Here is a 27169-nt window from a genome sequence, read left to right on the forward strand (position 1 = left end):
TTTATTTATTTAATTATTTCACACGTTTTTCTTTGCTTCGTTTGATCCTTTTTTTGTTTTGTTTTGAAATGATATCTGAACTGAATGTTACTTTACTTACTGTTTTGTTTGAACTAGAAAGGTAATGAATTACTGTGAATGATTTGTGTTTTTTTACTGTTAAAGTTATCTTTTCTCTGTAAACACAAGAAATCAGGATTCACTGTGACACCGTTACCCGAGGTATATGAGAAAAAGTGATGTCAAATAATTTTTAATTATTTTATTATGTGAATCTATTAATGCACCAATTATAGATCTTGAAAATTTATTTTTATTGGTTTCTTTTTAAAATGAGTTATAAAAATATCATTTATAACAAAAAATCATATCGATTAAAAAAAATAAAAGGAAAAATATAACATTACCACATCAATCATCCAATTAACATTTGACATTTATTTTTTGATATTTCTATTAGAATTGCTTTAAGACGCGTTGATTGACTAAAACCCCACAATTAATAATAATCGCTTTGACTAACACGACCCAACTAATTTTGCTTTGACGAAAACGAGTCAATTACAAAAAGATCAGACGCGTTTTCATTTGCAATTTTTCCAGGAAGTAGATAGGAATGACCCAACTAATTAGGAGTTGGAATTTTCTGCACCGACAAGCCTCTGTGACCTCCCTGTGGCCATTCTTAGAGTTTGACACCAGTCAGCTACTAACTCTAGTTTAACACTGTTAACTCTGAAAAAGATTAAAAAAAAAAAAAAAATGGATCCATCTCCATCCCGCTCTCAGCTCTCTCAATCTCACCCTCTTCTTCTACCTCTCGACCCACAGAAACCATAGCATTATTTTGTTTTTTGTTTGTTCATCGATCGTAAACTATGGCGCTTGTGAGAGCAGCTCAAGGATCATCGTCTGATTCCAACACTCATTGGGGTTACCGTTACGATGTTTTCTTGAGTTTCAGAGGCGAAGACACTCGCAGGACTTTTACCGACCACCTCTACACAGCCTTGAACAACGCAGGATTTCTCACCTTCCGAGATGACGACGAACTTGAGAGAGGAGAAGATATCAAGCCAGGACTACAGAAAGCAATCCGGCAATCACGGGCGTCTGTTGTCGTGTTTTCGAAAGATTACGCGTCATCCAGATGGTGCCTTGATGAGCTTGTCATGATCCTTGAACGCAAGAGGACTACCTCGGACCATGTAGTATTACCAGTCTTCTACGATGTCGATCCATCCCATGCGAGGAAGCAGACGGGAAGCATCGGAAAAGCATTTGCAAGACACGAGAAAACTCAGTCGCCGAATAAGGTGCGGGGATGGAGGGAGGCACTTGCAGAGCTTGCTGATCTAGCAGGGATGGTCCTATCAAATCAAGCTGATGGGTAACTTTCATTTGCCCTCTTTTATCTTTCTAGCGTCAATATTGGAAGGTTAATTTATTTTTAACCAAAAATTTGCTTTGCCTTCCTTTTTCTGAACAATTTGTTCTTATCTCTCTAAACCCATGTGTTTTACAGGTGTTGAGTTCGAATCCCCTCTTAGTTCTAATCCTCTGTGTATACAATAATTCTTTTACCAAAAGTGCATATAATAACTTTCATAATTTCGTTTTCCCTTGTTTCATGTTGTCAACAAAGTTTCATTTTTATTTTTAGCTAATTAAGTTGTGCTGTCAAAATAATGTGTAAGTTTAGCATCCTTCCGGTTGTTACCTTTGTAACTTTCTTAGGTAGACAACATGTTTGATTTATATTTCATTTTTTTGCAAATTCGTAGGTACGAGTCAAAGTTTATCACAAAAATTGTTAAGGTGATTGGTGACAAGCTAATTCGCACACCCTTGGCTGTTGAATCCAACTTGATTGGAATCCAATCTCGAGTCAAACACATCAATTTATGGTTACAAGATGGATCAACTGATGTCGGTATAGTTGTTGTGCATGGGATGTCTGGAATAGGGAAGACAACAATTGCTAAATATGTTTACAATTCAAATTTTACAAGTTTTGAAGGGAGCAGCTTTGTTGAAAATATCAGAGAAACAGCAAGTCAACCGAATGGGTTAGTTCGAATTCAAATGCAACTTCTTTACGATATTTTGAAGGGGAAGAAGGAGAAAGTGCACAACGTCAGTGAAGGAATAAGTAAGATTGAAAGAGCCATAAGCTCTAGAAGAGTTCTTCTTGTTCTTGATGATGTAGACCATATGGACCAATTAGATGCAGTACTACGGATGAAAGATCGGTTTTATCCCGGAAGTAAAATAATCATAACAACAAGGCGTGAAAGGTTGCTAAAGGCACATCAAGTTACTAAGGTCCACGGAGTTGAAACTTTGGATTACAATGAATCGTTGGAGCTCTTAAGCTGGCATGCGTTTGGCCAGGACCATCCCCCTGAAGGTTACATGGAATATTCAAAAAAGCTAGTGCAACATGCTGGAGGACTTCCATTAGCTCTTCAAGTTTTGGGTTCTTCTCTGTTAGGAGAAAGTATGGGTGTGTGGGAAAGTGCATTGGAGAAGCTAAAAGTTATTCCTAATGGCGAAATCATGAATAAACTAAGAATAAGCTATGACAGTTTACAAGATGACCATGATCGGAAATTATTCCTCCACATTGCTTGTTTCCTAATAGGAAGGGACAAAAACTACATTGTTAGAATACTAGATGGATGTGATTTCTATACAACTGTTGGCATTCAAAATCTCATTGATAGATGCTTGGTGAAAATTGATAAAGACGACAAGGTGAACATGCACAATCTGATTCGTGATATGGGAAGAGAAATAGTTTGCCTAGAATCAGAAGAGCCTGAGAAACGTAGTAGACTATGGTGTCGTAAGGATTCCTTCCAAGTACTGAGGGAAAAGACTGTACGTAGAAACATGCCTTTTAGATATATATATATATATATATATATATATATGTATGTATGTTTTTCTCTTCTTGTGAAAATTATCCATATTAATGTTGTTCCCTTTTTTTCTTTAGGGTACACAAACAATCCAAGGTCTTGTCCTGGACATGCATTGGCATCCTGCAAACAGTCCAATAAACACAAATGAGACAGTCTTTGAAACCAATGCATTTGAAAGGATGCACAAATTACAACTACTCCATCTTAGACGTGTACGGCTAGAGGGATGTTACGCAAATTTCCCTACAGGATTAAGATGTTTGTGTTGGCCTGAATTTCCTTTGGATTCTATACCCATTGATTTTCCTTTGGAGTGCCTAATTGTTCTTGAAATGCAATATAGTAGCTTGACACAAGTCTACAAAGGAACAAAAGTATGTTACTCTACGCATCTCAATTCATTTTCCTTCTTTTGCTTTTTTAAGTTTTGATTCGTTGACTAATTGCATATGTTAGAATTAACTCCCACAAATATTATTTCTCTTTTTTTTTTTTCTTTATTTTAATTTTTTTTCCTGCAGTTTCCTTCATTGAAGATCCTTGATGTGAGCCATTCTCATGGCCTTAGTCAAACCATGGACTTCTCATACTGCCCCAATCTAGAGGAATTGATTCTTGTAGATTGCAAAAGCCTGCTTGATGTTCATGAATCCATTGGAAACCTAGAGAGACTTGTGTACTTGAATATGGAGGATTGCAAGAATCTTAGGATGCTTCCTAACATGTGCATGCTAAAATCACTTGAAATACTCAATTTATCTGGTTGCTCAAATCTTGATGAGATGATGAAGAAGATGGAATCTGTGAAAGTTCTCGAAACAGATGGTATTCTAAGCGATTTACGGCCTGGTACAAGTTCGAGTATCTTGACTTATTTGCCATGTTCTTTAGTAACGTTAAACCTTAGTAGGTGCAATCTTTCTGATGATGCCTTTGCTACGGATTTAAGTAATCTATCCTTGTTGCAAAGACTAAATTTAGATGATAATCCAATTTCTAGCCTACCTGTTTTCATCAAAGGTTTGAGGAGGCTCGATGAGCTCTCTTTATCGAGATGTAAGAGGCTCGAATCACTTGTGGGGTTGCCGAAAATTGGATGGCTTATTGTATGTGATTGCATATCATTAAAAACTATAACATATCAAGCCAATGAGTTGAGAGCATTGATCTGTGTGGGTGAGCAACTCAATGTAATTGACTGGGAGTACTATCACAAGTTAGAACCTATTGGCAGAGTTGATGTGGAAATGATGAAACTTTTCAGCTTGCACAACTTGGAAATGAGGAAACGTTTCGGCTTGCAAAATTTTAATGAAGTTCCTTGGGTTTGGACTCCAGTTCAGGTGCCTCTCTCTCTCTCTCATCGGAAAGAGTTGCCTAATATAGTCGTTTCCATGCCATGTACACAGGGACTGCATCAACATGGTCTATACAGCACATATTTTGCTGGGAATGAGGTTCCTGGCCGGTTCAGCTATAAAAGTACCAAGTCCTCAATTTCTTTTGTTGTGCCTTTTCTTGCAAGTCACAAAATTCTAGGCTTGAACATCTTTGCTACCTATGCAAACGAGGAGAATTACGTTCCGCCTGATCCACTTGTGTGGATTGAAGTGAGCAACAAGAGCAAGGGTATGACGTGGGTCTATGGATCAAAATTCTACGGTCTTGCAAGAGAGGGAGAAGATGTGACATGGTTGAGCCATTGGATAATGGACAATCAAACAATAATATTAGAATGTGGAGATGAAGTGGTTGTTTCCGTAATGACGAAGAGACCTCATGAATATATTCGTGTAAAGGAGTTCGGGGTTGAGCTTGTGCAAGAGCACCAAGACAAGATGAGTACCCAACACAACACCACTCCAGATCCTAATGATCCATTTGTCATCGGTGGGGATTTGTCACCGCGGGAGAATGTATCAGGAATGTACCACTTTTGCTGGTTCAGTGAAGAAGAAACGAAAAATACTGATTTTTGTAGGCCGAAATGGTTGAATACCCTCATCATGGACTCAGGTAAATTATGCTCCATTAAAGCACTTAGGGGTCTGCCCGTATTCATTTCATTCAAGTTTTCTCAAAATTTTCTGTTATTTGTATGTTTTTCAGACAAAGAAGAAGAGCAACGGAACGATCTTGATCACAAAATCGCAGCAGCGAGTGCCAGAGGCAATAACTGCCGTCTGGGAGGATGGAGGGGGCTAGTCACTGCTGCCATCTTCCTTCTCACGCTAACTCAAATCGTTCGGCCCTCCATCTCTCAGAAAAAGAAGCGACAGTAGTCAAAAAGCCCTCCATGAGTTATTAATTTTACTAGATACAGACATCTCTACATTATCACCTTGTCTTCAAGATGTTCTCTGCCTTCAAACACAAGACTTGGAGTTCATAACTAAGCCATGTTAACCGCTTGGGATATGAAAGACCCTTGCTATCCTATTAGATATCAAGTTCAAATGTCTTCAGCATCATCAAATATTGTGTACATTATGGCATTATGGTTGTATGCGAGTTGTAAATAAGGAAAACAAAAAGACTTTCACACACCTTTGACATAGGTATCTTTAGCAACACTGGCAAGAATCAATTCTTTGAATTTGGGGGAAAAGAGTTCGGCACGGGGGAAATCTTTAAGATGTTGCAAATGACAATTGCAGAAATACAATTCCAGAAACAATCAAAATTTCAGAAATCCCAAATTTTCACAAACCTAAAAATCAACCACAGAAGAAAATAATTCGAGTCCTAGAAATTGTCAGCGGCGGCGCCCTAACGACGCCTCTCCATGAACGTGGCGTCTCGTCGTAAGAATTCCAGGCGAGGATCTGCGACGGTGAAACCGAGACCGAGAGACTTGGTCCAATTTAGACTTGAGAGAGAGAGAGAGAGAATCAAAGTGTATGGAGGACTGAGGAGGAGGCTAGTCGAGAGGGAGAGATTTGGGTTTGGCCGGAGAAGAGCGAAGAAAAGTGGAGAGAGAATCAGAATGAAGACAAGTGACTCAAGAGAGTTTTAATTATAAATGAATGATTGAGATTAAATCTCAACCAAATCCAACAGCCTATAATAATTATAATTGTATATTTAATAATATAATTTGATTATAAATTATTATAATCTAATTTTCGGTTCGGGACGGGGTTATCGAAAGAAAGCATAAATTTTTTGGGATCGGGTACCGAACGGTTCGGTTTGGAAATTTCGGGATTTTATTCCACCCAATAGTAATACCAGCGGACTGTATAAAGTGGCGTGGCATCTCAAGAGTCTTGCTTCTTAGCATTTCTCATTTGAGTGCATTCCGCGTTGCAAAATGGGGTTCAGATGTCTTGAGTTTTAGGGGTTAGTGAATAAAGTGAGTATTCCATCGGGCCTGGTGGCGGTCGAAGACAGAAGGGAGGAGGAAGAACTATCCGATCCGAGCATGGAAGAATTTGACAAGAAGGTATCAATCACAGACCCAATGGAAGAAGAAAGTGTGGCATCTAAAACAAAAACCGTCGCTTTGCTGCGCGAGTTCCTCGGAATTCAGCAGCGGAGGGCGGAGGCCTACGCCAAGCTCAAACGAGGGTTTGGGGAGTATATGGAGTCGTCGCCGCCGTCGTCGGGAGTAGATGCGGAGTTGGCGTACCAGCAAGTTTGCAGTGAGGTGACGCTCGAATTCAACGAGTGTTCGAAGCAAGTTCTTCGGATCGAATCGCTGTTCCTCAACGATCCCGATTTCTCCCGGATTGATTTAGCCCATCTCCTCAGAGCTGTTCAGACCCACGAGAAGCAGAAATTGAATTTGGTAATTTAATCCATCATATCCTTCCAATTTTTTTTAATTTAATTTAATTTTCTGTTTAATTCATATTATCATGTGTAATTGCCGCTCAAATAATTTGGCAAGGCTTTGCTTTGTTGGTAGCAAGTTAATTAGATGCTTATAGCCTTATAGCCTTATAGAACAACTAGATAAAGAACCCCATGATCCACGTAAAGGGCTCGTAGCTCAAGCGGTTAAGAACGATTACTCAAGGTCTTGTGTGCAAATTCACCTCCTCTAATATTTCTTGTATAGATAGAAATGAAGAAAAAGGAACAATCTTTGGTGCACTTCTGCTACTGTGAGCAATGTGTGTACTTATGTTGTTTGTTGCAAGATTTGGCTCCATTGTTTTCTGACATGAAGTATACTGGTTGTTTGTTTGTTTTAAAGACGGTGACAATTCAGGTGTTGAAGAGGGCTGGAAGACCCTCAGAGCGTCTGGTGAGTCATGAAAATTGCAGATTTAACAGACCAATGGAGCATGAATGCGTGCATCTCCACGAGATAACAGAAGCTGCCGGAACTGAAGAGGCAGAAGTGAATGCCCAGTATGATAATGATCTCAAGGAGGCCATTAGAGGGGTGCAGGATGCTGTAACCGCTATAAATGAGCATTTGGAAGAAGTCAGATACGAAATTGCCGCCCTTGAAACCGAGTAGTAAACTCACATGTTTCATCACGTAGGTATACTTTTCTCGGTACTGACAACTATAGTCCGAAACTTTGAAAATTAACCAGACATACACTTGGTGCATATAAAATATGATCTAGGAATAGTGGAGGTTAATCTATTATTTGAAAACTTTGTGAAGTAATGATGAATCAGGATAGATTGACGCTTTCTTGATTGTTTTAATAACAGTATGGATGTCTTCGCTCGCTGAAATGTATATAGTTCCTCGTGTGCAGCACATACGAAGATCAAGCTACAAACTGTTTAATTTTCCGAGTGCCATACATGAATGTTCTGAATCTATGCTTTCTTCTGTTCTTCCAAATGTTGCAGGTAATGGGAAGAAACGTAGCAGTTACTTATGTTCCAAGAATAGAGCTATCATAGCACAAAAGACCAACGTTCTTTGCAATTGCATGTATGCAAAACACCACTTTTCTATCGGGAAACAGTGGAAGTTGGTCGTACCATTGCTATTTTGTGTTCAACTTATAAACAATCTAATTTCTCCTTTATATAATAATTAGCTTTAGTTCATATATATATATATATTGTATAATTAATCAGCTTGTTTTATTGTTGCTTCAGCGGGCGTAATCTTGAGGAACTCTTCACAGTCAGAGCTAAAGGAATGATATACTTGTTCATATATTTCAGAAAACTCTCACTGGTGTAAATCATTACCAAGTATCGACCCAATCATGGCCAGAAGGTCTTGTTTGGTTGTGCATTACTTCACAGTCAGAGCTAAAGGAATGATATATTTGTTTTATTGGTGCTGTAATTTTTGATACAATGTATCGACCCAATCATTACCAAGTCCCCTTTGCTTCTTTCACTGGTGTAAATTGTTTGGTTGTGCATTACTTCTAGATGAATCTGAGTCTTCCTTTACATGGCTGTTTTGGACATGGCTTTCTGCCATGAATGATCGGCCTCCTGTCTCTATAACTACAGACCAAGACAGAGCCATAAAAGTAGCAGTTGCTCAGGTATTTCCAGAAATGCGGTATATGCAAGTGGCATATTTTAAGAGAAGGTCATGAAAGAGTGGCTCTTATATATCTTGGTCATCCTTCCTTCTACGGAGAGATATATAGTTGCATTAACTTTTCAGAGACAATTGAGGATTTCGAATCATCATGGGCATCCCTTCTTGATAGGTACGATCTACTGAGAAACGACTGGCTACAGGCTGTGTATAATGCTCGAAAGCAATGGGCCCCGGTCTATTTTCATGGAACTGTCTGTGCTGCAATTTCCTCAAACCAAGGTGTTAGTATTTTTTTCCGATGGCTATGTGAATCAACAGACAAGTATACCTCTGTTATTTAAGCAGTATGAAAGGGCTCTTGAGCATTCATTAGAAAAAGAAATAGAAGCAGATTATGATACAATATGCACTGCTCCTGTACTGAAGACACCTTCACCAATGGAACAGCAGGCAGCTAACTTGTATACCAAAAAAGTTTTTGCAAAGTTTCAAGAGGAATTGGTTGAAACTTTTGTTTATACTGCAAATAAGATTGAGGGTGATGGGATAGTCCGTAAATACAGGGTTGCAAAATATGAACATGATGACAAGGCGTATATAGTCATATTAAATTTATCCGGAATAAAAGCAAGCTGCAGCTGTCAAATGTTTGAATATTCAGGCATCCTGTGTAGACATATTTTAACTGTCTTCACAGTAACAAATGTTCTTACCCTTTCATTACATTACATATTGAAGCGATGGACAAGAAATGCTAAATCCTGTGTTGGACTAGATGAACAGAGTTCAGATCTGCAAGGTATTGAGACATTGACCATGCGCTTTAACAATTTATGTCGGGAAGCCATTAAGTATGCAGAGGAAGGGGCAGTTGCTGTAGAGACTTACAATGCAGCAATGAGTGCTCTACAAGAGGTGGGAAAAAGATTGCTGTCGTAAAGAAAAATGTTTCCTTTATACCTGAGGTCTGGAGTCTTATTTTGGAATATGTTCTCTAAAGATATAGGATTTTGACCCATTTTAGGTGATAACTTTTTCGTTAACCAAATTCTACTTTAGTGCGGAAGTGATTTATCATCTTGTGAAAACCATTTAAATATTCGTGCTATTTGTGTTGAACCCATTTAATTATTCTTTTCACTGTATTTTCAAATAACTTATGCTTGCTGAATTTGGTCACTGACGTAGCCTATTTGTGTTGCTAGTTCCTTGTCATGTACCCTACTTGGCTTGTTGTTCTAATTTCTTTTACTTCAACTGTAGCTACAAGATTATGGGAAGAATCCTGCAGGGGAGAAAGACGTACAATTTAGGCTAACAAGGGTTGCACTAGAGCCTATGTTAAGATTGATGGCCTATGTCAGTCAGCAGCTCTCTGCACCAGCCAACAGAGTTGCTGTCATCAATTTGAAGGTATGAAAACTCAAAGTTTCGGCCCCTCTCCCATCAAATTTTCTGAGGAAGTTCAGTTTGCTGAGATCTTTTAACAGTTTTTTCTTTGTGTTAAGGTAATGACAATTAAATTTCTAGGCTTTCACCCTAGTTTTACAATTGGATTGGCATCACATTTCGACTTGTGACACAGAGTTGTCAAATGTAAGACGGCTCTGATTTCCAGAGAATTGGGCTATCTGCTGTCAGTATAGGTTGTTGAATGGTATAGAACTAAAGATTTCTGGATTAAGCGGCCAATATAGGTTTATGGTGGGAAAGTATAATAGTGAGTAACCTGCAAAATAATTTGTGGGTTTAGTTCAACAAAGTTAAGTTTTAGGAATTGTGCTGTAGCTTGTAGGTAAGATTTTGGGCTTCCAGAATAAGGATTTCCTGTCGGTAAAAGGATCGGGAAAGACAGACTTTTGGGTGTAAAAGGATATGCCAATGGGGTGTCAAGGTAGGAAATGTTAAGCTATTTTCTGGCTGGAAGCAGCAGGAGGCGACAACAGTCATCAGGGATTTGATGGCTGCGCTTTGCTGAAGCTGAAAGGGTCATTTTTTTTGGGTCAAAAGCTGATATGTCCTGGGTGTTATCTCAGATTTTTTATGAGGTTCATAATTCTGTTATATTTAGGGTGGGTCTAGCTGGATTAAGCATAATCCAGTCCACCAAACGGGCCATATGTGGTCAACATTTATGATATCGTTAAGTAATCCGATTTTATACGAAATTATTCTGTTTTCCTTAAATTTGTCTGCCCAAGTGTTCAATGGACATTATTGTGGTTTCTCAGCTTCAAGATACAAAGACAACTTCTGGAGAAACGGAGGTCAAGTTTCAAGTTTCCAGAGATACACTAGGTTCCATGTTGAGATCAATGGCTTAGCAGCTATGACAAATGTAAGCATACTATTTGCTGTACTACTTTGGTCTTAGAATACGAAATTATTGAATGAATTATTTTGATGCGTTGTAGTTTCCATTTCTCTTGAGGTGTTGTTCTGTCCCTTTCCCTTTTTACTATTTTGTTACATGTTGATTGGAGAGTACTTTTTATATCTATTTCTTACATCCGTACTACCAACATATCTAGAAACATTGACATTTAATCCTTTTTTGTATCTATATACCTAAACCCTTCAAATAGGAGAAGCACGCAATATAAGTTAACCTTACAACCGAAACCTAAACATTACAATGTTTCTTTCCAACCTTGCGTGGCCTGTGCAAATCCACAATGTCAAATAGGTTCTTGGTTCACCCAAAACCTTACAACAAACACCTTGTGATAATCGCTTAGATAAATCTCCATTGGTCATGCATGAACTGCAGAAGTAAATAGACAGCACAATACTCTACAAAACTTTATAAAAGTTCCCCGGTGTTTTATACATAGGTTCTTTTGTGAATACCCAAAGATCAAGGAATTCAAAATCAAACTGTCTATAGCTCCCTAGTAACACAGGGATTCCAATCCCGTCTCTCGTATTTGCACTCTCAGGGAACTAGGAAGGTGGAGTATTCTGCTATGACATCTAACTGCTGTAGAAACTATTATCTGCTCTCAAGCTTCCATCTCTCTCTTTGATGCTGAAATTTTCTGAAGGTTGAAGGGTAAAGATTTCCGTTGAAGCTTGAAGTTCAAAAAATAAAAAATAAAAGTAAAATAAAAGGATGTGGTCAACTCTCAGTCTCGAGACCTTGATTGTTGTGGTTCACTTGCCCTTTTGGGCGGTTAACTGGGAAGGCTAAACCAGCACGAATAACTTTATCTGAGAATCCAACTTCCCCACAACTTAATTCTGATTCACAACCCGATAATGTGAGAATCAAGGATGGTGGTTGGTCTTACAACCTACCCAGGCTTAGTCTGGAGTATCATTGCTGGCTAGGTTGGCTGCGGTCATTATTAGTACCTAGGAGCCTCTATGAGCGCTCACCCCTCTACGAGTCTAACCTGAGTGTCTTTGTGCTGCTGCAGCTCCTCAGCGTTTTTGTACCTTTCAGACGATCTTGATATCTTCAAAACCACACTAGGATACTTTAGCAACTTAGCATTTACATAATGTTTTGTACTTAATTGTACTGATTCTGTATGAAGTAAATTTTGGGAGAAATGGATTTGTTCCTTCTTGGTACAAGTGTTATAATTGGTGACTATATCATGATTCTGTGTTGAAAACAGAGAGGTTCATTCAGATGCGAAGTATATAAACGAGAGTCATTTCATCTGCCTTGAAGTCGCCTTCGCCAGAAGCTTCGAAACCAATAACCGTCTCAAAGTTTTCATTGTATGAAAGGTGGCACCAGAGATTGAGGAGCGATGACTTTCGATGAAGAAATTCGGTTTAGTTGTAGTTAGATGTTTTATTCATAGGCCTACATCTTGTTTAGTTTTAGGTAGGGGGTATATAAATTGTTTCCATGTAACCATGTTTTCGGTGTATTTATATGCGCATGGTTAGTTGTGGCTGTCCAGATGCAATTGAGCCACGGCGTATATTTTGTATCTCAAGCTTCAGACTGGTGGTTCGGTTTATAAGAGCAAATTATAGAATTAGTCTCTAGAGTTTAAACTAGTTTGGATTTTGTCCCTAAACTGCAAATTCGTTAATTTAGAGCTCGTTTGTATATGCTTTTAAAATAACTGAAAGTGCTTTTGGTGAAAAAGTTTTTGGAACAAATTTTTAGTAAAAATGCAAGTAAATTCTGAAGAAAAAAAAAAGAACTTAAAGTGCTTCCTGGAATAAGCACATAACTGATGCTTCTTACAGAAAGCATTTCAAGTGCTTTTGGAACCCAAAAACATTTTCTTTAAAAACGTTTTTAATCATTTTAAAGTACATCCAAACGAGTCCTTAGATTCCTGAATTTTATCTAGAGTACAACATCAGTCCGTCTATTAAATTTTTTGTTGAAATCTTTTTTTATTATTATAAGAATTCTCCACATTTGGTGAAATTTAAGAACTTTAATTAACGAATTTTTAATTTAGGGAGAAAAATCTAAACTAATGTTAAAGGTGAGGCACTAATTCTATAATTTAGTCTCTAATTCATTGATTGGACATCTCATTTTATTGTTGTATAAAACTCAATATTTAAGCCATTTGATATTTATCTTCACTTGTAAGTGAGAAGTCTTAAGTTCGATTATCGTCAAATACAAGTTTGAATTACATTATATCTAGCTCATTATAAGGTTAAGCCGATTCCTTCCTTACTAGCGTAAAATATTGTTTGTTTAAAAATAAATAAATAAAAGAATATGTGAGAGATTGTCAGTGACATATGAGTCAATGCGACTCATGTGGCATTTTAAGAAATATTAGATTTAGCCTCATCACTTGCTTTATGGCAAAAAGATTATTGTCTCTTTTTGTAGCCGATCAACCAATCCAATCAAATCAAATCGAATCTGTCAAAATCTAGTTTAAATCATCAAATCAAACAGTTTCAAACTCAGCATCCATTTGTTTGAAGATGTGAACGTGAGCCATCGATCGTTTTGGTCGACGCCGAAAGCCTTTCCGTCCAAAAACATGACACGAATTTCGGCATCGTTTTGGAGTTTTATGGGTCAAACAACGACTAAAGACTGAAAATTGAGGTCAGCGATTTCACACAACGTATCAACTATAACAAGATATTGAACTCCACGTAAACATTGAATTCTGCTTGCATTTTATATAAGTCAAACTTCACCCTTTCCACTTACAAGTGAAATGTCACAGGTTGGAGTTCAATCTCAAATCCAAACCAAAAACCATGAAAATTTGATCGTTGAAAGGGTCGGGGCACCCCGAAACCAAAGCAACATCACAATCATTCATTACCAAATAATGATGCCGAAGCTATTCTAGTTTACCACCAAATAATGATGCCGAAGCTATTTTAGTTTACTTAGACTTTGACAGTGAAGAAAGTTGAGGTTTCACCTTCTCATTAAATGTGGAATTGTTCCATTCCCATTAATGTAGAATTCATTCTCAACATGCACTCTCACGTAAGGGTAATTTGTTTTCAACACGCACCCTCACGTAAGCCTAACACGTGGACAACTTGCTTTGATATCACGTAGAGCACGTGTGGCTGTTTAGCTTTACACGTGGGACAACTTGCTTTGATACCACGAATAAAGTTGAGGTTCCACCATAAAACCAATTGGCAATATAAGGAGTGGTTCAACTTATTTATAAGTTCATGCACGGTCTATCTTCTCATCAATGTGAGATTCATTTTCAATAGACAGAAGAACAATTACATAAACTTCAAAATTCAAATCCCCTGCTGTCTCTAATGTTCTGACTTCTCATTCTGAGTACTGAGAGAGCTTAGCCAGCAACCATTATAACTACAAAGCCAAGTTCCTAGCCCACTATAGCATAGTAAAGGACCATTACTAAAAGAAAGCACAATTCCTAATTAAAACACCGCTTGGAAGAAATCAAGTTACTAGGAAGTATTATATCGAATTTGAACTAGCCACCAGATTACATTAATGGCATTGCATCAATTTTTCATTTTTTTAGGCTTTTTATCTAAAATGATCCATGAGATTTGTAGAACTCATCAATTTGATCGCTGAGATTTGAACTCAATAAAAGTAATCCCTAAGTTTGTTCACTATCAATCATTTGATACCTAAGATATTCCGTTGTACATACATAGCACAATGCTATTGAGGTTGTACATTATTATTAATCAAAAGCTTAGACTCATCCCATTATAACAATTGCCTAAGCCCTCGTCGTATATATGTTCGTGTCATACCATGCACGATTTGTATAGTTTGTACACATGTAAGAATATAGATAAGGTCAGTCAAATTATTGACGAACGTGCCTCCCTTCGTTGATACTTACTGTGGAATTGCGTATTACATGATTATGTAAATTTGGCATAGTTGTGATTCCCTATTTAAGTTCTATTCATATTTACTGTTGGATTGCATTTGGACAAAATATGGTTTCGATGATACTGTTTCTTGCCTTCTTCTGCATGCAAAGTTTGAAATTTGAGATTCATATGGTAAGAATGTCCTACTACCAGTCTTGTTCTCTTAGATTTCATGGTCTAAAGAAATTGTGGTCACTCACTGTTCGATCTTAATGCAACGACAAATGATTATCTAACTTTGTTACTGTACTTTTTTCTTCACCGTTAAATTAAGATCGAACGACGAATAAGGATTGACTTGATGGTGAGCTAATCATCTTATTAGATTAATGTATGGATTCACCAGCTAGTTAAAAAGCTTCTCCTTTCTGGTAAGAGGGAACAGGAATTATGCGAGCAATCATAATGGATATATTCAAGGAAATGCCACTCAACAACAATTATTTTTCAGAAGAACCCACGATACTATAGCCCAAATACTGGCTTAAGCATTTGGGCTTAATAAACATTACAAACCAGACAAAAGAACCCATTCTATGTAACTTTTGTCTTTGTATAATTATTATTACTACTTCGTGTATTTATAAAATGATTTTGAGTTATAGAGAGTTTAATTACTGTGGCAATGGGAGTGCGAGCGAGTTTGAATAGGTCTTGTTTATGAAGCGGCAATGGGATAAGAACAATGGAAATCCAATTCAGATAAAGCACACTTTGAATGAATTGCAGAACAGTGATTTATAGTTTTTGTTTTCTAAATGGGTTTAAAGATAAATTTTCATATTAAATTGGGTTTATGAAGGTAGTTTAAGTATTAAATTTGAGTTTAAAAATATATTGATAATTTAATTAACAATTTATAAACTCAATTGGGCAAGATGTAATTGGAAAAGGATGCGAAACTAAACCCGATCATTTATTGAGTTTGGTTTGGATGGCCACACCTCTAACCAAACCCAATATGAGTTTTAATCTCAAATACCAAACTGACACATCTCGACTTAAAATGTCCACCTAAACATCCGAATTGAGGATATTTTTGTTATTTTAACCTTATTTAACAGAGATTTTTTGTGAAATGATCAACATGATTAATGATGGACAAAATCAATGATTACTTCTATTAATTTTAAATCTTAAAAATTAAAATGAGGAATTATGTGAATAATGGCCAAAAAGACTTTCCTTTATGAGCCGCTCAAACATTATGTCATGGGTCATGGGTCACGTGTCATTGTTCTTTTTTGTTCCTGGTCTCACTATTTGCGTTGTAACAATAGAAGTGGAATCAAATCCTGTCCCCACTAAGCCATGTGTCATTGTTCTAAAGAGACTACACGCAGATCTCGAAAGCCACAGTTGCCTGTCGTCGGGCAGACCCACAATGTTTTAAATATTACACGTCTCAGTTTTTTATCCCATCAACGCCCAACATGTTGATGGAGAAAGATACGTGATTCAGTGGTAAATGACGGATTATAAATTTTTTTTAAAATTAAAAATTGGAGATCTTGGTTAGAAACTCTCTAAGAGCAACTCCAGCGTTGGAGCCCTCCCCCCTGGCAATACACTATTCAATTCACCTAATGAACAGTAACTGCCCTTAATGAACAGTAAGTAGCCCTGGCAATAGAATTTGCATCTCCACCGTTACACTTCAATAGCCCTGGCAATAGGCAATAAAATATTATTATTTTTTTTATTATAAAATAATACAAAATAATTTTAATTGTAATATCGGATAAGATTTTTAATCGTTCTCGTTGCGCCACGTGTCATTATCCGAAGTATTATTAAATAATACAAAATAATACAAAATAATACAATTATTGGTGATGGATTTCTGATAAGATTATTAACCAATCACGTCGCGCCACGTGTCATAATCGGTTCACAATCTGTAAAGATAGATTTCTATCAGATTTTTAACGAATGACGGCATGCCACGTGTCATAATCTGTTTACAATCTTTGAGGATAGATTTCCATCAGATTTGTAACGAATGACGGCATGCCACGTGGCATTATGCAGAACCTAATCCTTTCTGAATCCTCTATATAATCCACCATCCATCCTCACAAATCTCACACCAAAATTCTCAAGATCTCTATCATTATTCATAGTTTCTGCTTCCTTATTCACAAAAATTTGTATCATTATTCATAGTTTCTGTTTCTTTTTTTCAATGTCGTCTTCTTCTTCCTCAAGGATGATGTGGGAATACAATCAGGAAGAGGAAGAATTGTTTAACGAATCTGAAGCAATCTTCAATCACCAGAGGGTAAGAAATGAGAGGGAAGAGGATGAGGAGCGTCAAATGAGAAATGACGAAGTAAGAAGGGGCAGAGCCTCACATTCCCGTCGAGTCATCCAAGCTGCGGCTCAGATCTGCAGGCCCAGCCGTTCCGGAAACCTTGATAGAAGCAGGCAACGACGAGGTATGGAACTCTTGGATGATTATTTTGTTCCTAATAGTGCATTCCCTGATACGTACTTTAGACGTCGTTTTAGAATGGAACGACATTTGTTCAACAAAATCATGAATGCTGTTTGCAACCATGATTCTTATTTTGTGCAAAAAAAAGATGCTTTTGGTGCTATGGGTCTACTGCCTGAGCAAAAAATTACTGCTGCCTTGCGGATGCTTGCATATGGAGCATCTGCAGACCAAGTGGATGAGATAACGAGGATGGGGCAATCAACCATTCTTGAGTCCCTGATGAGGTTTTGCGGAGCAATCGAATCTATCTACACCGCTGAGTACCTCCGCAAACCTACACGCATGGACTTGGAGCGGCTGTTGAAGAAGGCGGAGATGCGTGGCTTTCCTGGGATGATTGGAAGCATTGATTGTATGCACTGGACGTGGAAAAACTGTCCAAGTGCATGGCAAGGCGCTTACGGGGACAGAAAATGAGCAAAAAGTATCATTCTGGAGGCGGTGGCATCTTTTGATACATGGATTTGGCACGCCTTTTTCGGGGTCCCGGGAGCTCAAAATGACATCAACGTCCTTGCCCAATCCCCAGTGTTCAACGATGTCCTGCAAGGAAAGGCACCAAAAGTTACGTATGAGGTCAACGGACGTATGTACGACGGGCCATATTACCTAGCTGACGGCATCTACCCGCGCTGGTCAACCTTTGTCAAAACAGTGCCACGTCCGCGGAGTGCAAAGGAAAAACACTTTGCAAGCTGTCAAGAGGGGTGCAGGAAGGATGTGGAGCGTTGTTTCGGTATCCTCCAAGCTCGCTGGGCGATCGTAAGGGGTGCTGCCAGATTGTTTGATGTAGAGTCGCTTCGATCCATCATGATGACGTGCATTATTCTTCACAACATGATTGTGGAAGATGAGTAATGAAAATAAGTAACTAGCAAATATATACATATATATATAAGTAACAAATATAATGAAAATACGTAAGAAGGCTTCAAGTTTAGTAAATAATGAAAATAAGTAACAAATAAATAATTTGAATGAAAATAAGTAACTAGCAAATATATACATATATATATATATATATATAAGTAACAAATATATATATATATATATAAGTAACAAATAATTATAATGTAAATTTGGGTATCAAATAAATAATATATTGTTACCTGATCCGAGTAATTTTCCCCACTTCGAATATTACTACTAGCTTGTGCCAAAGCGTCTCTCCACGTACTAAACGATTGGCTAAGTAATTTCCAACGACTGGACATCGATTCTTTGGTTCTTTTCCCACCAATTTTCTCAAGAAAATTGGTATGAATAAGACTCCACATTTCTCGCAACTGCATCTCATTACCCGTAAGCGAACTATGAGTAATTTCAACCCAGCTAGTACACAACGCAACATCTTCAATAAGCGACCAATTCGTACCTGCACCAGTGGTCATTTTGTTGAAAAAAAATGGATTCAAACTTTGAGACAAAGAAATGAATGTGATTGAAAGTAGTTGAGAAAATATGAAATTGTTGTGTAAGGTAGATGATAATGAGAAGGTATTTATAGAAAAGTAAAAACAATTTTTTTTACAATTTTTTTCAGATTTTTCAGATATTTTTTTGAATTTTTTTGAATTTTTTACAATTTTTTTTAAATTTTTATTCAATTAATTAATCTCTGCCGTTAGATATAAAAAAATTTGAATTCCAACGCTCCAGATTGTGCCACGTGTCACAACGGTAACTTTTCAAAATTTTAAAACTATTTTTTCATTTATTTTTTAATTTATAAAGCATTTTAATATCCACCGTTGATCTCAGATCGAACGGTGGATATTAAATCTGACTTTTTTTTTTTTTTTTACCGTTGAGATCTAACGGTCCACATTAAATGACCGTTAGGATCTAACGGTCCACATTAAGTTCCCAACGGTAACTGACAATTTATTTTTTAAATTTTTTTTGTGTCGGCGACGCGCCCCCACGCGCGGGTGGGGTGCACGCGCCTGACACAAAAAAAATAAAATAATGCGCTGACGCCACCCTGGCGTCAGCATTGCGTCAGACCCACCTCGGGCTCAAGGCCTGGCAATCCCTCACGGGCCTGGCCCTCGGGCCTCCCCCTGCCTTCGGCCTCCTCCACGCTGGAGCATCACCACCGGCCCTCGGGCCATGCTTTTGGAGCCTGTCCCCCGAGCAAAACCCCACGCTGGGGATGCTCTAATGATGTAGAAGCTAAACTTATAATCAGAAAAAGCTGAAATATTTCTATGAACTTGCCATCAATTATCTTTTCTACAAAAAAAAAAAAAAAAAAAAAAAAAAAGACACGAGAGAACACACCACGATGCGAACAAAAATTAGCAAAAGTCGTCCGCTTTATTTCCAACACGTCTCTGCCTCCCAATATGAGAACTGTTGTTTTGGCGCGATCTACCACCACCACCACAACTCAGACAGTCCTCTGTAGCCATCGGTGTGAACTTCTCTCTCTCTCTCTCTCTCTCTCTCTTACTTTATATGTTGATTTTACTGATTCCAGTTCATTGGTTAATTGGTAGGCTTTCACTCCATTGTGCCTGAATCATGTAATTTATATCTTTTAATATTCATTTCAAATCATCTTAATTTTCATATTTTGCTCACTTCTTCTCTCCCTCTCAGAAAAACCCCGCAACCGCTGTATTGTTTTTTAGTTTGCAAATATTAATTTTTAGGGTTCCAGAAATTCGAAAAAATTGGTGTTGGTTTATTCTATAGCTAACGATATGCAAACTTCGGTTTTTGTGCGAACTTCGGTGTTCTGCACGACACTAGTGTAAGAGTTCAAAACTTATTTTAGATGTGAACATTACAACATGGCATACCGCGCAGTCTTTTCGAGTTCAGTTGAGGCATTTCATTGAACATTTGGTGGGCCTGTCGACATTTTGTTGGTACCTCCAGGTCTTTTTTTTTTTTTATATTTTTTTTTTAAAAGACACCAGCTATCATCTGTACATAGCTCCGTTGAGTCTCGGTATGCCATGTTGGATCTCATAGGATTCTTGTAGGACCATACGAACCATTTTTTCCAGCTTCCGTAGGGATCCCGGACCCAATATGTGCATTAATGGATCCTCCGTTACATATATAGATGATTTTTTTGTATGCAATGATGAACCTTGAATGAGGAACTAAGCGTAGACGGTTTTAATTGTTGAAATTCGTTATTCAGATGGTCTTAGAATTAAGGGCATCCTTAAAGTAGCAAGACCATATATATATGCATAGATGAATCTTTTGCAAAAAGATCAACTTTTTTAACTTTAGAGCGTCTAATTTTCATATTCAAAACGTCTCTAATTAGAAAAATGAGGGACAAGCTAAAGAGGGATGTGTGAGAGGTTAAAATTGGTGTGTGAAAATCAACTCTTTCTTCTAATACACAAAATGCTTATGGTCATTGAATTGTCCAAAAGTAGTAAATCAGGGATGACACAATTCGCATCAAGTGTGGCAGTGTGCTTGTATCTTGTTCTTATAAGGAGAAGTTTCGGTTCCTTCATCTCTTGTTCTCTGGTTATACAGTTTGATATGTTGCATTTACATGCATCCTATGGTTAGTCTATTGGGAGCATTTAGAGGAAATGTTGAATATTCGATATGAAAATTCTATCGAGACATAAAATCGATGCAAAGGAGTTACATGGTAACCTTTCATTTCGGAGGATAGGTTTTGGCTATTGAAATGATGCAGAATAATATTTAGGATATTATTTATGCTCTTATTTATTATGGAATTAAGATTATCTACTGGTGTTGATATTTCCTTACAGCCTATATATCTGTGGTTATTGCAGAAATCTGAGGCATAGAGGGAAATAAAGGGAGAAACGAAAGACTAATCAGGTGGCCACTATGTCAACGACATACATTTTCCCACAACTTTCTTCTCTTTTCGTCACATCAATGTCAGTGATTAGCTTCACAATATTAAGCGTGTATGGGTTCTTGGAGCTAAGAGAAAAGCACTTACACTATTCCAAGTTCTGGAATTCCGGTTCTAAAACCTTCGCTGTAAAGGAAATCAAACTATCTAGTAGAACAGGCATGCTGATAGCTTATACTCCGGCATTTCTTGCAGCTGTAGCATCCTTTGTGATTTATCCTCAAGAGGATATCAGAATGCTGTTGCTGTCTTCGGCTCTGACAATTCACTTTTTGAAAAGGATTTTAGAGGTACTAGTACTACTTCCCCCACTTCCCCTTTATTCTTCTCTTTCCAGATATGGCCAAGAAATGCACAAGCTCATTTGATGATTTTTTGAGTATATAGTCTCCTCTAGCTATATTAGTAAATAAAAAAAAAAAACCCCGAGAACTAGAAGGTTCGTAGAAAAACACTTCAACAGCTCAATTGGAGAAACGAAAACCTTCATAAAAAATCACTTTGTCATGCTCTAATTGATTCTTGGTTATGAAATTCCTTTTGTGTTCCAATGTAAGCTGGATGTAAGTTGGGGTTTGCTCAAAAGTATTGCGTTTGAAGTGTTTTTTTCTTTCTAAAGTGTGATGTTATAAAGGGCTTATGCATGAAAATCCTTACCTAAAACGAGTCTGATATTTTATTGTTGCATGTAAACTAGTAAAACCTGGTGGCTAGGACTATTCAGCTCTATCCTCCAGGGAAGAAGTTTTAGCTTTTAATTATGGTTGGTATCATTAACAATAATTTCAACTATTATTCAAGTCACGGAAAATATGACCTTTCGTGTTTTCTAGGTTCTTTTTATTCACAAGTACAGCGGAGGAATGATCCTTGATAGCGCGGTTATCATCTCTCTTAGTTATGGTGTGTGTACTGCTAGCGTGACTTATGCTCAATCCTTAACGAAAGGGCTTCCAGAGCCATCAATCGATTTGAAGTACCTTGGCTGTCTGCTGTTTATACTGGGGATTTCTGGCAATTTCTACCATCATTGCCTTCTTTCGAGAATGAGGAGGTTAAAGGGTGACAAGGAATATAAGATTCCCAAGGGTGGTTTGTTTGGAATCATTATATGCCCTCACTATCTCTTTGAAATCATAGGATTTGTAGGGGTTGCTCTTATTTCTCAAACTCTGTATGGATTCTCCTTCACCATAGGTTCAGCGTTATACTTGATCGCCAGAAGCTACATGACGAGAAGATGGTATTTGTCCAAGTTTGAAGATTTTCCCAAAAATGTTAAGGCTCTCATTCCTTATGTTCTATAGATCAAATGTTTTGAATTTGATTGTAATCGTTTATGTATAAATGATCTGTTTGGCTACTTAGGCCTCGTTCGGTATTGCTGTGTTTTTAGAAGAACTACTTATGTTTTGTTGTGAGAATAAACAATTGTAAAATGAAGCAATAAGGTGCTTGGTAAACTCTAGTTGTAAACCAATGTGTTAAGTATTTGGTAGATTTTTATATAAAACAGTTGTGAATGTATAAAATGACCAAAATGAGTATGGTGGTGGATGTGATCTTATCATGTTCATCTTTAGTTCTTTTTCTTAATCTTTTTCTTCGTTGCCTCATTTTCTTCTTTCTTCATTGCCTCCACCTTGCTTCTCTCCCATTTTTCTTCGTTGCTTCCCTCCATCCAATCCATGGCTTCGCCCTCACTCAATGTAACACTATCGTTAATAGGCAAATCCAGTATCTGTTTTATGTTAGCAAAGTGAAGTAACTACCAATATAGCAGTAAAAGTAAGACGTAAGGCGGATAGGCGAGTGAAGCGTAAGAACCTGCCCTTGGGTGGAGAGCAACGGCTGCAAATACCTCTTGAGGCTGAGGAGCAAACGGAGGAATCCGCCCGCGGATGCTCTCCCATCCCTCTCCACCAACCCCACCACCACAAATTCCCTTTTTCCAGATCAAACCAATAACACTTGGCTTTGAGAAAGTCAATTGAAGGCACCAAAACACAAGAATTCAATCTGTTGTCATGTCCGCAAAAGTTCAAGACGTTCTGCTTGAGGGATTTTTCCATTACAACAGCAGAATTCATTACCAAATTAGTAATTTAATCAAAAAGCATGGTAACTATTTTATAGTATGAGATGACATATTGTGCTTGAAACTACACTCTGCATCGTCTTCGTCGACCGTAAGTGCGTAGCTGCACGTCACCCTTGGACTCCTTACGATCACGGCAGAGTGGGCTCCCACAGAGACATCGAAACGCATTCATGGGATGATCAAACTCACAAAAGTCAATGCCATAGTCCTGCAGCAACAGAGACATATGAAAGCTGGACCTTGATACCAAACAAACACTAATAACATGTATTGGTGAACCCCTCTTACCCAAGTGAGCTCCTCCATAGCAGCAATGTTTCTTGTTGTGAAAAGGGCAAGCTGCAAGAAGGAAAAACATCAAGTAAGCTTGTGTTTACTGTATCCGTATGCAGAAATGCATTGACAAGTTCTAGTCGTAAAAACAAGATTGAAAGGACGAGGTCATTAATTTTTTAGAAATCATACATGATAATAGTGACGATCCGGGGTCTCCACTTCAACAGGAATCTCAACCAAGGTAGCATCAGAACACCTGAACAATAAATGTACTATTACTATACAATCAAGATACTGAAGAATAAAAACCGTTCAGGTATATATATACTCGACTGACGCTGAGACAGCTTGAATGAGAAACATGGTGTTTCAATAAAGAAATTATAATACATTCTGAGATGAATGATTCTTGTCCATGATCGTATTAATTACCATTCATTTAGTTTATTGAATGCCACACATTCGTCCAATATTTCAGATATTTATATTGCAGGATAAAGTTTGAATTTTTTTTCGTTTGTACAACAGATTAGTGACTGGACGATTAAGTTTGCATGCAATCTACGACAGAAAAAAGAAACTGGGCAGTCCACAGAAAAGATTTCATGTTCATGCCCAAGATATTTGTAGGGGAGTCCTGTTATGTAACCGGTTAACTTTGGCAGAAAAGGGTAACCTGAACTGAGTTGAGGATAAAGAAACTGAAAACCACGTAAAGGAAGAGCAGAGGATAAAGAAACTGGAAACAACGTAAAGGAACAGCAACTGTTATCATCGTTGTTGATCAAGTGCATCAGATTTCTTCCTATAAATGTACATAAATGTGTCTATATTAAGCCAAAATTACTTCGCCCGTAATAGTGCAAGTAGATATATCCAGTAAGAGGCAGAAATATTTTTAACATCAGCAGAAATAGAATATTGTTTCATCCCCTGCGGCGAAAAGCAAACTTGAAAAGCAAGAAAAGAAACACCAAACAATAATTATTATAACAAAAAAGTTCAATGTTGGCGGAAGGGGGAGGAGGAAGTGTCCTGTGTATATAGAGTATGAATGTTCACCTGTGATTGATAAATCTTGCAACATTTCCATAAACAGTAGCGTCCAAGCAAAGTGCCTCTTCATCTTTCAAGACACCCTTCATACCCCAGCCCGCATCTAGTGGCACTGCGTAATATGCATGCTTCTTACCAGTACTTGGCACATTTCGCTCATGTAGTTCTGTGTTGGTTAATATCTCTCCAACATACTCACAAACAAAAGCTCCTCTTGGCAAGTCCTCCAGTGTTCGAAGACCCCATCCTTTCCCTTCGGGTGTCAAAAATACCTGGAACATATAAACAACCACTCAAATGACTCTAGCATTTAAAACTGATTTAGCTCTAGCTATGTTATTAACTAGGGTTACAACTTATAACTGAAACTTACAGAGAATAACCTAACCTGCAACTTCCCCCTGATGCCTTGCTGAACAATACGGTTTCCACAGTTCTTATTGCATCCACATGTATGCCAGCACTCCTTAATAAATTTATGTAACAAATGGCCTTTGCATGCCACAGAACTTTTCTCGTACTTAGACTTTTCGAGAGGGCACTCTCTACAATAGAAGCAGTGGTGTTGTATAGGTTCCCGCTTCAAGGCTATACATTTTTCCAGAAACTTCTCTTTGACCAATCCTCCTGGTGTGTAAGCAAACTGACCCCCAGTTTCAGAAGCACAGACACAAGGCATGGGCGATGTCAGACAATCCCCATAACAACGTGAATAGCAACTGTCATGAGACATACGACCAAGTGAAAATTTCACAGAGGCATTCTTATAAACTAAACTCTGACGGATGTAAAGAAAGTTTGGCAGATCTTCAACATTTTTTCCATCCTCCAAGGAAATTTTCACTCTCTCCTCACCTCTAGTTATGTCTTCAAAATAAACACCGGATTTTATAACTCCAATGGAAGAATGGTAGTCATGAGCAACCTCCTCCAACTTGCGTAACTTTGGAGATTTATGGCCTTGGAAAATCACTAATCTCTTTGCCGATTCACCACAGATGCTCTCAATATCCGTACTTGAAAAACCAATTAAGCGGTGAAGATCATTAAAACAGCCAAAAGCTATATGCTTGGGTATATGGGGAACGACCTTGATAAGATTCTGAAATACAAATAATTCGCTCGGGGAACTTAGAGTATTGCAATCATTGGCTTGATAATGAGATTCAAGAACATCTTGTGCATCAGAATTCTTTAACTCTGCTACATCTCTGGAAATTGTACTTTCATCAAAAGTGGAATCAAATCCTGTCTCCACTAAGCATTCTCTGACCCTGTACGATTTCATGCATGTCTCTTCCAATAATTCTAGAGCTTCATCAGAATGTGGAAGATCGAAATCAGAATGTAGAGAAGGGTGACAAATCAAAGACATTTCGAGCTCTCCCTTTGGAGGAGATGATTCAACATCAAACAGCGACAAATCTAAAACAGCTCCTCTACTCTCCACAGTGGATGATTTCACTTCCAAGAACTTCAAGCCACCGTCATCAAAATCTGAAAAACTATCTTCACACATCATATTGAGACTTTCTTCCAGCTGTGTATTGCGATTACGTACAGGACTGAAGTTATTCCCACTAACCAAAACCTCTCCTTCTTGGAGTCTCCGGCAACTTCTTCTCACTAGTGGTTGAGAGTCTTCAGATTCCTCAGAATCCTCATTCTGATGTGCCATTTTTGATGGAGTTTCTACAAGGCAAGGTGTGGCGCATTTCAAAGGGGACAATGCTTGTTTTGTCTGTTGCCTTGTGCAATATCTCTTGATTGGAAGTTGAACATCTTCAGTTTTACCATGAGATGGAGCTGCTTTGTTCTTACGTTTCACAGCCTGGCACAAAATTATATGAAACACGAAAACACTAGAATATAAGCATGCAAGTGGGAAAAGAAAAAGAACTATAATGTCTATAAATGCCGTCTGCATTGTCAACGAGAGCTCCATGACATGAAACTTCACAACCACGAATCAAAAAGTACTCACCTTTGATTCACATATCGAAACTCCTTTGCCCTTTTGTTCCACTATCTAATGAATGAAGCATGAGGACCAAGCATAAGCATAACGTATACGTAGAAATGAAGCGCGAAAAAAGAAACGATTCAGTTGAAACATTTTCATAGTTCCCTCCTATGACATATATACAAGATGAGAGTAATTAAAGACAAAATCTAATAATAATAACAAGCATTCAACAAGCCAAACATCCCATGACAAAATTCGATAAGGAAAACAATACTACCTCTTCGTCTGCCTCTGCCTCTTCCTCTTCCTCTTCCTTGTTGTTGTCAGTGTCACCTTCCAATAAAAACTCAAGCAGCACTCTGTGATTGTCCTCCACAATAAGCTCCCAGTTGTTCTCATACAATTTCAGAAGTTCCATAACCCCCGCCCTCGTTCGAACTTCCGAAATGCCAAACTCCTTCATTGCACGGCAGGCATCAGCCGCCATCTTTCGATTTTTCTTCGGCATTGGCGGCATGGGTACTGAACTTCTTTAAGCTGTAACTGTCACATCCAAAAGAACCCTAATTAAAATTACTAACCCTCAATGCATTATACTGGAGTGAGTGACTGGCAAATTCAACTAAATCACCATAATTTGATCCAAAAAATGGCAAA

The 27169-nt window shown here is 37.9% G+C and overlaps 4 protein-coding genes and 1 pseudogene across 18 annotated transcripts; 4 read left to right on the top strand and 1 right to left on the bottom strand.

Moving 5' to 3' along the window:
- The first annotated feature begins 736 nt into the window (after positions 1-736).
- Positions 737-5451, top strand: LOC137747167 (disease resistance protein RUN1-like). Of its 2 annotated transcripts, XM_068487201.1 has the most exons (6): positions 737-1390; positions 1785-2883; positions 3002-3301; positions 3449-4270; positions 4337-4943; positions 5037-5451. In XM_068487201.1, the coding sequence occupies exons 1-6, from the start codon at positions 879-881 to the stop codon at positions 5207-5209; spliced, it is 3513 nt and encodes a 1170-aa protein (XP_068343302.1). In that variant the 5' UTR covers positions 737-878; the 3' UTR covers positions 5210-5451. The 2 variants fall into 2 exon arrangements, with proteins under 2 accessions (XP_068343302.1, XP_068343301.1); XM_068487200.1 differs by having other exon boundaries at positions 3449-4943.
- A 754-nt stretch (positions 5452-6205) lies between these two features.
- LOC137747169 (uncharacterized) lies at positions 6206-8269 on the top strand. Of its 11 annotated transcripts, none has more exons than XR_011069924.1 (4): positions 6206-6717; positions 7129-7423; positions 7746-7830; positions 8001-8269. XR_011069924.1 is itself a non-coding variant. In XM_068487210.1 (3 exons), the coding sequence occupies exons 1-2, from the start codon at positions 6352-6354 to the stop codon at positions 7396-7398; spliced, it is 636 nt and encodes a 211-aa protein (XP_068343311.1). In that variant the 5' UTR covers positions 6206-6351; the 3' UTR covers positions 7399-7423; positions 8001-8269. The 11 variants fall into 11 exon arrangements, 9 of the variants coding, with proteins under 9 accessions (XP_068343311.1, XP_068343312.1, XP_068343308.1 ...); XR_011069925.1 differs by having other exon boundaries at positions 7129-7419; XM_068487210.1 differs by lacking the exon at positions 7746-7830.
- LOC137748019 (protein FAR1-RELATED SEQUENCE 3-like) lies at positions 8184-12406 on the top strand (annotated as a pseudogene).
- A 7092-nt stretch (positions 12407-19498) lies between these two features.
- LOC137748194 (uncharacterized) lies at positions 19499-22709 on the top strand. 4 transcript variants are annotated; one of them, XM_068488300.1, is made up of 3 exons: positions 19499-19658; positions 21025-21403; positions 21947-22709. In XM_068488300.1, exons 2-3 carry the CDS (start codon positions 21083-21085, stop codon positions 22418-22420), a joined length of 795 nt encoding a protein of 264 aa, XP_068344401.1. In that variant the 5' UTR covers positions 19499-19658; positions 21025-21082; the 3' UTR covers positions 22421-22709. The 4 variants fall into 4 exon arrangements, with proteins under 4 accessions (XP_068344401.1, XP_068344404.1, XP_068344402.1 ...); XM_068488303.1 differs by lacking the exon at positions 19499-19658 and adding an exon at positions 19676-19739; XM_068488301.1 differs by lacking the exon at positions 19499-19658 and adding an exon at positions 19772-20000.
- Positions 22710-23039: 330 nt separating this feature from the next.
- LOC137748876 (probable inactive histone-lysine N-methyltransferase SUVR2) lies at positions 23040-27045 on the bottom strand. The gene is made up of 7 exons (XM_068489065.1): positions 26790-27045; positions 26531-26575; positions 24935-26377; positions 24553-24818; positions 23680-23746; positions 23503-23553; positions 23040-23422 (listed from the first exon to the last, which is right to left on the bottom strand). Exons 1-7 carry the CDS (start codon positions 27027-27029, stop codon positions 23276-23278), a joined length of 2259 nt encoding a protein of 752 aa, XP_068345166.1. The 5' UTR covers positions 27030-27045; the 3' UTR covers positions 23040-23275.
- Between the last annotated feature and the right edge of the window lie 124 nt (positions 27046-27169).

Source organism: Pyrus communis, chromosome 10 (genome assembly GCF_963583255.1).
Source record: "Pyrus communis chromosome 10, drPyrComm1.1, whole genome shotgun sequence".
Classification (NCBI taxonomy): domain Eukaryota; kingdom Viridiplantae; phylum Streptophyta; class Magnoliopsida; order Rosales; family Rosaceae; genus Pyrus; species Pyrus communis.

Coding starts and splice junctions, on each gene's coding strand:
- LOC137747167 (XM_068487200.1), top strand. CDS start 879: ATGGCGCTTGTGAGAGCAGCTCAAGGATCATCGTCTGATTCCAACACT. Junction 2,884..3,001: donor AAGTACTGAGGGAAAAGACT/GTACGTAGAAAC, acceptor TTTTTTCTTTAG/GGTACACAAACAATCCAAGG. Junction 4,944..5,036: donor TACCCTCATCATGGACTCAG/GTAAATTATGCT, acceptor TATGTTTTTCAG/ACAAAGAAGAAGAGCAACGG.
- LOC137747169 (XM_068487210.1), top strand. CDS start 6,352: ATGGAAGAATTTGACAAGAAGGTATCAATCACAGACCCAATGGAAGAA. Junction 6,718..7,128: donor AGAAGCAGAAATTGAATTTG/GTAATTTAATCC, acceptor TTTGTTTTAAAG/ACGGTGACAATTCAGGTGTT.
- LOC137748194 (XM_068488300.1), top strand. CDS start 21,083: ATGTCAACGACATACATTTTCCCACAACTTTCTTCTCTTTTCGTCACA. Junction 21,404..21,946: donor TTTTGAAAAGGATTTTAGAG/GTACTAGTACTA, acceptor CGTGTTTTCTAG/GTTCTTTTTATTCACAAGTA.
- LOC137748876 (XM_068489065.1), bottom strand. CDS start 27,029: ATGCCGCCAATGCCGAAGAAAAATCGAAAGATGGCGGCTGATGCCTGC. Junction 24,819..24,934: donor GCATCAGGGGGAAGTTGCAG/GTTAGGTTATTC, acceptor TATATGTTCCAG/GTATTTTTGACACCCGAAGG. Junction 23,554..23,679: donor CGGATCGTCACTATTATCAT/GTATGATTTCTA, acceptor TCCTTCTTGCAG/CTTGCCCTTTTCACAACAAG.